Source organism: Oryzias latipes, chromosome 3, assembly GCF_002234675.1.
Source record: "Oryzias latipes chromosome 3, ASM223467v1".
NCBI lineage: Eukaryota > Metazoa > Chordata > Actinopteri > Beloniformes > Adrianichthyidae > Oryzias > Oryzias latipes.
This window is the reverse complement of record NC_019861.2, coordinates 894,171-904,613: the sequence shown is the minus strand read 5'-3', so window position 1 is coordinate 904,613 and position 10,443 is coordinate 894,171. Positions and strand designations below refer to the sequence as shown.

The 10,443-nt window shown below is 48.5% G+C and overlaps 1 protein-coding gene across 1 annotated transcript; it reads left to right on the top strand.

Moving 5' to 3' along the window:
- Positions 1-272: 272 nt before the first annotated feature.
- Positions 273-9,224, top strand: LOC101158573 (V-type proton ATPase subunit d 1). The gene is made up of 8 exons (XM_023951357.1): positions 273-503; positions 1,181-1,352; positions 3,987-4,165; positions 4,243-4,322; positions 5,711-5,788; positions 8,148-8,324; positions 8,434-8,511; positions 8,634-9,224. The coding sequence occupies exons 1-8, from the start codon at positions 377-379 to the stop codon at positions 8,793-8,795; spliced, it is 1,053 nt and encodes a 350-aa protein (XP_023807125.1). The 5' UTR covers positions 273-376; the 3' UTR covers positions 8,796-9,224.
- The last annotated feature ends 1,219 nt before the right edge of the window (positions 9,225-10,443 follow it).

Sequence of the window (10,443 nt, the reverse complement as noted above, 5' to 3'; positions counted from 1 at the left end):
TGTTTTATTACACAACTGAAACAGGGAATTTATGTACAGCAGGAATGTTAACACTCAGGAGACAGACTCCTGCGAGTGACCCCGACATGGAGGACACGCGCTCCTGTGACGTCACACGAAAATACACTACATCACAAAATTGTAATATTTTATCCAAATTCCTGGAATTCCAACAGTTGTGGAGAACGGAATGAAATAAAGTCTGCTGTTGTCATCCCGCCTTCTTTGGGATTATCGTCTCGTTTGTTTGCGGAACAAGGAAGCAGTGCTCACGAGCAGCTGACGAGTCAGATGACGGTCACGTGACGTGGGTCGGTCAGCTGACGCTAACGCCAAGCGGCCAGGAGCCCGGAGACAGATCCGACGGTCCGACAGGATGCCTTTCTCCGAGCTGTACTTCAACGTGGATAACGGGTACCTGGAGGGTCTAGTCCGAGGTTTTAAGGCGGGAATTCTGTCTCAGGCGGATTACCTTAACCTCGTCCAGTGTGAGACGTTGGAAGGTGAGCGGAAGCTGCTCGCGCCAAGCTAGCTGCTAGCACGCGCTGTCATTCTCCCTGCTAGCATAGCTCGCTTTGCCCAAAACATTTTTGCTGCGTTTACTCATCATGGCATTATTTACTGTAACTAATCATGTCAGCACGTACGTTTCACACCGGAAACGGGCCAATAACGACCTTTAGGTTCACCTTGTGTGAACCTTTTAGGTTGACGTGAGGTAAATTGAGGAAGTTATATGTTAGCTTAGCTGTTCTTTGGTTGACCGTTGGCCTGTGGAGGGCCGGTGACCGCAGCAGAAAAACGCTGCAGGTCTCTAAGGCCCCGCTCCTTCGTCTGGGAGGCTTTTGTCGTTGGGGGGGGGGGGGGGGGGGGGGGTGCTCACGGGGGACCACAGAGTAAGTGTGTGTGTGGGGGGGGGGCAGCTTCCCAAGAATTGACTAAATGCATATGAATGTTAACACTGTCCCACATTTCATGTAAGGGATAAACTCCTACAGTAACAGTGATGAGGATGTGGTGCTCAGATCAGCCTCCGTGCTCATGGAGCTGAAGGTTTCCCGCTCACCTGACGCTGAGTCAGGCTGCTGGACAAAAACGGTCTTCCTGGAAAGGATTCATGGATCAGCGATGTGCCATCCGGCCTCACGGCTGACGTGGTTACCGTGTTCTTGTCCTGCAGACCTGAAGCTCCACCTGCAGAGCACCGACTATGGCAGCTTCCTGGCCAACGAGGCGTCTCCTCTCACCGTGTCGGTCATCGACGACAAGCTGAAGGAGAAGATGGTGGTGGAGTTTCGCCACATGAGGAACCAGTCTTATGAACCGCTGGCCAGCTTCATGGATTTCATCACGTATGTAAAACAAACTCATGAGGATTGTGGCTGACGAATACCAGAATCTAGGGAAGAGATTTCCTCATTTCAGCTTTCTGCTTTTATCAAGGATGCTAAAGTTACAGACGTCCTGATTTACGTGGCGTCAGACTGTTGCATCCCGATGAGGGATTGGATATGTATGTTTTATATGTGTTATTATGAGGGCGGGGCGATACAGAATGTTTTTAGTTCACTAAAATAGTTTGATTCATTTCAGGCGATATAATCCAAATAACTCTACTTGTGAAGTGTGAACTCTGTGGCTCATGAAACGTGTGATCATCATTGATTTCCTGTCATACTTTAAACAAAACAGATTTACTGAAAAAACACGATTAAAGCTAAACGATCAAGTTTCAAAAGAGAACAGAAAGAAAACAGAAAACTGATCAGTTCCATTTGAACAAAACAAAATTCTACACAGATTTTAACGATTTCAGGACAAGTTGATGAACATTTTAGTCCACATCCTGTGAATAAAATCAAATGTTGTCTTCTGGTGGATCCGACCGGCTGACCTCTGTGGTTTTTGCTGGAGAATCATGTTTGCAGACCACGTTCCTCTGTCGTACCTCTACACAGGGGCCCACATTTGATTGCTGAGTAGCGGTAAAAAAACCTACCGGCAGAAGTATTCGGCCTGCAATAACTGTTCGGGGTCCCGCGACTAATGATGACGTCACACGACGGTAACACTGCTTGGACGAACTTCACAGCTACGTAGCGTCAAGATCTGCCAGGGTTCTACATATTTTCATTCAGTCTATGGCGATAGACGCATTCTTCTATCCAGAAAAGGTTATATCGTGATTTATTGAATTATTGTTTTATCGCCCAGCCCTAGTTATCATTTATATGGTCAGCGCTATATATTTCAAGCTGATTATTACAGATAAATACTTTACTAGAGTATTTTCCCACCTCTGGCATAAACGGATCACAACATTTTATTCCCGTAAAGCGCAGCAGACGTTGGCACAAGTTAGAGCAGTTTGATAAAGTTAGCAAGATATTCCCAGACCGGGACTTCAGGGCTCAGCACGTCTTAAAGTGACAGCAAGCGTCCGTATCGGTTTGTCTTAATGCAAACGTCGGCCTTCAGAGGCATTTCACTGTTTTCTGACCTAAACTGAGAGTAGACTGAAGGACTCTGCTGAGTCCAATGTTTATCACATCAATGATGAATCTCACCAACAACCATTTATAATAAATGTTTAGTCATATGAGATGGTCATCAATACTTGTCATAATAAGTCTTTAGGATATTTCAATGGAGTTATGAATCACATTTGATCAAAAATGTTCAATATTCTGAAAACACTTAAACTGCAGTCACCAAAGGTTTTGACATGACTCATTATCAGCTGTTTTAGGAGTCAACTAGTTTTTCTAGTTGATAGTTGCACAGTTCTTACTTGGATGTTAAAGCTACTTCTCTGAATTGCTCTGTTTATGTGTTGAAGCAGTGTTTTTCACGGCACACTTTAACCTTAAAAAAAATCCCGCGGCACACCAGCATCCAAAACTTTAAAAAGAAGGAGAAACTCTGTATTGATCTACAGCCCCTCCCTCCACAATCTCACATGCATTTTTGAGATAATTGTTGCAGAAAAAGCTGGAAACTGCAGCTGTTTTTTTCTAAAAGATGCAATAAAAGTTAAGTTAGAAGATTTAAAAACAGTTTGAAGTGTGTTCGTTGGTTTCAAGACGTTTAACGACAGATCTCCTTGTGCGCTGTCAATCTCATGACCCAATGCATCATGGGAGATGTAGTGCATAAAACGGCAGAAAGACTCTCTTCTCTGAGCTTCATTGTTTTGTTCACTTGTTCCACGGTCTGATACCGGATTCTGTGGAAAGCTACAGCGCTAAAGACGAGCTTTAGCTGGTATTTCTGTTGGAACTGAGAGACTTTATGAGCAGAATCAGAACAAGGAAGTGAAGACTTTAACTACTTCTGATTGGTCAGACTGATGACATGTGATTAAGCCTCAAGAATGATTGGTGGAGACAGTTAAAGGGGCGGGACTTTTCTAAAATACAGCCCAAGCTGCAGCTGAATCGCGGTACGGTCATTCTCTTCAAAATGTCTTTAATAAAATCAAATAAACACAAAGAAAAAAGTATTTTATGATCTTTCATATTCCTAACTACTCAGTGTTTTATCAGGGCCTGTTTGGATGAACACAGAGCTGAAATCCTGGAGATGGAAATGTTTTTACATCAGTGACTGAGGGTGATTACCCACGGCACACTGGTTGAAAAACACTGTGTTAAAGGATAAAATAATAAATGTCAGGAAACCTGGATAAATGGATTTAATTTGTTCATTTTTAATGTTTAACCAACTATCAGATTGGGACTCGGTGTAGAAACTCCAAACCAAGTGTGTCTGGTCTGGATCGGGCCATCCTAGTTAAAGTGACTCCCTTATGCTGACTGATGCAGACATGCATCAAACCCCCCCAGCTCTAAAACAGTTTCTACATGAAGCAAACGTGTTACTCTCTTCATAGCTGGAGGTAAACTCAGGCATCAGGGTTCAGTTGGATAGAGGAGCTTTTAGAGGAGCTTTCTGTTTGGTGTTGACCCGTTCTGCCCTGGACTCAGGTACAGCTACATGATCGATAACGTCATCCTGCTGATCACGGGGACGCTGCACCAGCGCGCCATCTCTGAGCTGGTGCCCAAGTGTCACCCTCTGGGCAGCTTTGAGCAGATGGAGGCCGTCAACATCGCCCAGACCCCTGCTGAGCTGTACAATGCCATTCTGGTGGACACCCCCCTGGGTATGTGACTGCCTCCACTCTGTATGTGAGGGAGAGCCGGGGGGGGTTGGTGTCTGACGTCTTGTTCTTCTGTCCAGCCGCGTTCTTCCAGGACTGCATTTCTGAGCAGGACTTGGACGAGATGAACATTGAAATCATCCGGAACACGCTCTACAAGGTGGAGTATGCTGTAGTTTGTGTGGAGAAGCTTGAGCTGCGTTTTCCTTCCACAGCGGCAGTCCTTCCTGGTGGGAAGAACCTGATGGGTTCCTGTAGAATGTTGATGAACTTTAGAGAGGATGTGGAATCAGGGGAAGAGCTTCCAGGGAAGATGCTGGAGATTCCAGCTTTGAGGCATTAGACAGAAAAACCCAAACCTGTTCCCCTGAAAACTGTCAAAGGCTGCTGGACGACTCCAGTCCAGGAGGGGGCGCTGCAGCAGCTTCTCTCTTTTTTTATGGATAGACTTTTTTCTCTCAAAGAAATTTCAGCTCATGTCTGTTTTTGACCCGCATCATGTAAGAAATATTGTCAAAAGAAAACATTTTTTGTCTTAAATGGTTTGTAAAGTTTATTGTTAGCATCAGCTTTTGAGTTTGTCTCTTTTTCTGTGTTTGAAACTTTAATGCAGGGGGGGCAAACAAGTTTGAGCATCTTGGATGTAAATTTGTGGGAATTGCAGTTGCAAATGCAGTTTCACTCTGAAAATGAAAAAGCATTTCTGGTTTTGACTTTTATGTGTAATTATGCCACAGAAAGTGGGATGATGGCCGTTTTGAATGTTGGAAAAGCTTCAACTTGTTCATAAAGGAGACATTTTGTGTCAGATGATCAGGAGGAGTAAACATAGTGACGCCATTCTGTTCAGTTAGAAAAGTAAGAATCTTCTCGTTCTTCCAGAAACGTCCTGTGTTCATCTTTATTCTCTGAATTAAGTCATTTTGACCATGAGGGAAACAGTCTGCAGCACAGCAAATGTTTAGGTTATTTTTCCAGTTATGGGGCGTAACCCGCGCAGATGATTGACGCTCACTCATGTGTCGGCAGCAAAACACACACACTGCCAAATTACTTTTATTATTTCTTTTTAATACCCTTTGATGGATTTGAGTGTGGTTTAAGGGGAAAAAACTATGAAATGAGGCACAGTATTTAGAAAATATGATGAGATGCAAAGAGCCACATTTGGCTCTGCGGCTCTGGAGCCGCGTGTTCACCACCCCTGCTTTACGGGATCTATTAGATCTTCCTCTGAGTTCTAGGATTTGGATCCAGCTACATCTAACAGGGTTCCAGTGGATTCATCCATCTGCATGTAAATTTTCCCTCACGGAATCACAGTCACCTTTGACCTTCTGAAAGTTGAGAAAGTGTGTAGTGAGGAGTTTTACAGCCTTGAGACGCGACTTCTGCAATAAACCAGCAAACACTGTAAAACACGAATGTGTTAATGTAGCTAATTTAGCATTAAGCTGTTGATTTGTTGTTTTAAAACGATAACTTTCAGCTGTGAAATCCGTGTTCCTCAGATCATTGCAGTAACGCTCATCGTTTTCCTCCTGTTAGGCTTATCTAGAGGCTTTTTACAAGTTCTGCTCCAACCTTGGAGGAACCACAGCCGATACCATGTGTCCAATCCTGGAGGTAAGCCTCAGAGCACGTCTGACTGAACGCTCGTGAGTGTGCACGTGTGCATATCAGGTGTTCATGAGCGTGCACGTGTGCATGTCAGGTGTTCATGAACGTGCACGTGTGCATGTCAGCCGTCCGTGAGCGTGCATGTCAGGCGTCCGTGAGTGTGCACATGTGCATGTCAGGCATCTATGAGCGTGCACGTGTGCATGTCAGGTGTTCATGAGAGTGCACGTGTGCATATCAGGTGTTCATGAGCGTGCACGTGTGCATGTCAGCCGTCCGTGAGCGTGCATGTCAGCCGTCCGTGAGCGTGCACGTGTGCATGTCAGGCGTCCGTGAGCATGCACATGTGCATGTCAGGCATCTATGAGCGTGCACGTGTGCATGTCAGGTGTTCATGAGAGTGCACGTGTGCATGTCAGGCGTCCGTGAGCGTGCACGTGTGCATGTCAGGCGTCCGTGAGCGTGCACGTGTGCATGTCAGACGTCCCCCATGAGCGTGCACGTGTGCATGTCAGGCGTCCGTGAGAGTGCACGTGTGCATGTCAGGCGTCCGTGAGCGTGCACGTGTGCATGTCAGTCCCCCATGAGCGTGCACGTGTGCATATCAGGTGTTCATGAGCGTGCACGTGTGCATATCAGGTGTTCATGAGCGTGCACGTGTGCATATCAGGTGTTCATGAGCGTGCACGTGTGCATATCAGGTGTTCATGAGCGTGCACGTGTGCATGTCAGCCGTCCGTGAGCGTGCGCATGTCAGCCGTCCGTGAGCGTGCACGTGTGCATGTCAGGCGTCCGTGAGCGTGCACGTGAGCCTGTCAGACGTCCATGAGCGTGCACGTGTGCATGTCAGACGTCCGTGAGCGTGCACGTGTGCATGTCAGTCCCCCATGAGCGTGCACGTGTGCATGTCAGGCGTCCGTGAGAGTGCACGTGTGCATGTCAGGCGTCCGTGAGCGTGCACGTGTGCATGTCAGTCCCCCATGAGCGTGCACGTGTGCATATCAGGTGTTCATGAGCGTGCACGTGTGCATATCAGGTGTTCATGAGCGTGCACGTGTGCATATCAGGTGTTCATGAGCGTGCACGTGTGCATATCAGGTGTTCATGAGCGTGCACGTGTGCATGTCAGCCGTCCGTGAGCGTGCGCATGTCAGCCGTCCGTGAGCGTGCACGTGTGCTTGTCAGTCGTCCATGAGCGTGCACGTGAGCCTGTCAGACGTCCATGAGCGTGCACGTGTGCATGTCAGACGTCCATGAGCGTGCACGTGTGCATGTCAGGCGTCCGTGAGAGTGCACGTGTGCATGTCAGGCGTCCGTGAGCGTGCACGTGTGCATGTCAGTCCCCCATGAGCGTGCACGTGTGCATATCAGGTGTTCATGAGCGTGCACGTGTGCATATCAGGTGTTCATGAGCGTGCACGTGTGCATATCAGGTGTTCATGAGCGTGCACGTGTGCATATCAGGTGTTCATGAGCGTGCACGTGTGCATGTCAGCCGTCCGTGAGCGTGCGCATGTCAGCCGTCCGTGAGCGTGCACGTGTGCATGTCAGGCGTCCGTGAGCGTGCACGTGAGCCTGTCAGACGTCCATGAGCGTGCACGTGTGCATGTCAGACGTCCGTGAGCGTGCACGTGTGCATGTCAGTCCCCCATGAGCGTGCACGTGTGCATGTCAGGCGTCCGTGAGAGTGCACGTGTGCATGTCAGGCGTCCGTGAGCGTGCACGTGTGCATGTCAGTCCCCCATGAGCGTGCACGTGTGCATATCAGGTGTTCATGAGCGTGCACGTGTGCATATCAGGTGTTCATGAGCGTGCACGTGTGCATATCAGGTGTTCATGAGCGTGCACGTGTGCATATCAGGTGTTCATGAGCGTGCACGTGTGCATGTCAGCCGTCCGTGAGCGTGCGCATGTCAGCCGTCCGTGAGCGTGCACGTGTGCTTGTCAGTCGTCCATGAGCGTGCACGTGAGCCTGTCAGACGTCCATGAGCGTGCACGTGTGCATGTCAGACGTCCATGAGCGTGCACGTGTGCATGTCAGGTGTTCATGAGCGTGCACGTGTGCTTGTCAGCCGTCCGTGAGCGTGTGCATGTCAGACGTCCATGAGCGTGCATGTCAGCCGTCCGTGAGCGTGCACGTGTGCATGTCAGTCGTCCATAAGCGTGCATGTGAGCCTGTCAGACGTCCGTGAGCGTGCACGTGTGCATGTCAGACGTCCATGGGCGTGCACGTGTGCATGTCAGACGTCCGTGAGCGTGCACGTGTGCATGTCAGTCGTCCATAAGCGTGCATGTGAGCCTGTCAGACGTCCATGAGTGTGCACGTGAGCCTGTCTCCTGTGGCTCTAACCTCTTTGTGGGTCAGTTCGAGGCAGACCGGAGAGCCTTCATCATCACCATCAACTCGTTTGGGACGGAGCTGTCCAAAGAGGACCGGGCCAAGCTCTTCCCCCACTGCGGCAAGCTTTACCCAGAAGGCCTTGCACAGCTGGCGCGTGCAGACGACTATGAGCAAGTGAAGGCCGTGGCTGATTTCTACCCTGTGAGTCTGCAGCTCCTCCCAGACCCACTGAGTGTCTTCCATCTGTCAATCATTACCATGACAGTCTGTATGGTTGGAGGCCATCATTAGTGCCTTTTTGTGTTTGCAGGAGTACAAGCTGCTGTTTGAAGGAGCTGGCAGCAACCCTGGAGATAAAACCCTGGAGGACCGTTTCTTTGAGCACGAGGCGAGTCGGCTGAAAGCCTTCAGGAAGTTTCATGTGAAGCTGGACGTGGAGCAGGAAGCATGAACCTTTAGCGGTTCATCACAGGACACGTTTGGTCCAACCGGCTTTGCTTCCATTTCCAGGTGAAGCTGAACAAGCTGGCCTTCCTCAACCAGTTCCACTTCAGCGTCTTCTACGCCTACGTCAAGCTGAAGGAGCAGGAGTGCAGGAACATCGTGTGGATCGCAGAGTGCATCGCCCAGCGGCACCGCGCCAAGATCGACAACTACATCCCCATTTTCTGAGTGCTCAGCTTCTTCCATCCTTTAATGTCCAGTTGCAGTTCAGTGGTTCAGATCCTGTCGTTGTCATGAGGCATTTTCCCGTCCATCCACAGTTTGAGTCGTCATCACGCCGCTTTCTGAAGCTGTTTATTCAGCTCTATGCTAAAAAACCAACATTAAGCTGGAACTCAGATTGTAAAACATGAATAAGAGCAGAGACCCCCCAGGACAGCTGCTGGTCATGTCAGCATGTAAATACTGTCTGAGGGACATTCCAGGTCTACTGTCTGCATGTCATGGCACAGGCCCCGCCCCTTCTTCATTCCTTGATGTTTGTGTGTATATGACCGTAACGGTCCATGTGAAGTGTTTGTGTGATGTTTTGTGGTTGTGGTGATGGGTGAGGTGTGTAGCATTAAACAAACTGCTGGGATGCAGCTTTGGAGAAACCTTCAGCTTCAGGTTCTTCCTTTACTGCTCTGAGCTCCAAGTCTCAGCTTTCCAACAGGAAGTGGGCCGAACTCAAACGCTGACTCCGCATTAGGCTGGTGTCTGGATGAACAGACCTCTGTGTCCACAACGGCCTGACCGCTGGAGGATGAGGAGGCAGTGGATGAAGATTCCTGAGCTCCACATCTGGAGAGCCGACGGACAGAGAAGCATGTAGGATGTAGAGATTTATGTGGAATAACTGTCCTGAGATGATTAGAGCAGCACATGAATGCTGTAGAATGTTGATCTTTGGAAAACTGACAGGCGTGACCTCAGCCTGCAGAGAGAACTTCAGTGCTAAACGGGTAAAGGAAAAACACGAGTACCTGTAAACTAGAACAGAAGAGCCCTGAAAAATCCCCAGTCCAGAAAAGATCAGGAACAGCTGAGATCCTGCAGGACCCTCAAGCCCCCAGGACCCAGCTTGGAGGAGAAAGCAGCGCAGAGGGGGAGAAACAGATCTTTTTCTGTTTCACAGTAGCTTCCATGCCGATGAGTGTTTGGAAAGCGGAAGCAGCAGCTTCTGCCTCTCAGACACTGGTGACCCTTTGACACCATCAGTGAGATTCCCACAACTTCTGTTTATGTTGTCATGACAACCCAGCAGTCACAACAGTAACAAATGCTTTTCTCTGAGCAACAGAAGGGCTGCACTGCATGACATCACATATACAGAACCCCCCCCTGTATTAGTGGGGGTTAGGGCCCAGAGACCCACAAACCTACAGACTCCATGTATCCATGTAAACAGAGAAGCATCCAGGCGTCTGGACTAGTCTGAGCTCTTGTGGTGAACCGGAGGAGTGACTGAAAACTATCTGTGAATCAGCGGCGGAACGCCGAACCTCTAGAAAAGAAGACATGGCGATGAAAATAGCTTCTCTGGTCAAAAGGCTGGAAACATTACAGCGAGCATGAAGCGTTTATGCTGGAGTCATGGAACTGTTTAGCTTCAGGGATAGAAGTTATTCTGTCCAAAGAAAAACCACTAAATGTACAAACATGCAGTTTTCCTGAAAATGAGAACCACACAATAGAAATGAATGAGGACTTTGAAAGTATCTTCTCTATTGTAGTTAAACTTCCTCCACATGCAGGAATGTATTAACGCACCTTTAAACAAACGCTTGGATGTTCTCATTGTATTTGTGTAGCTGCTCTGCTGTAGTGCAGGAAC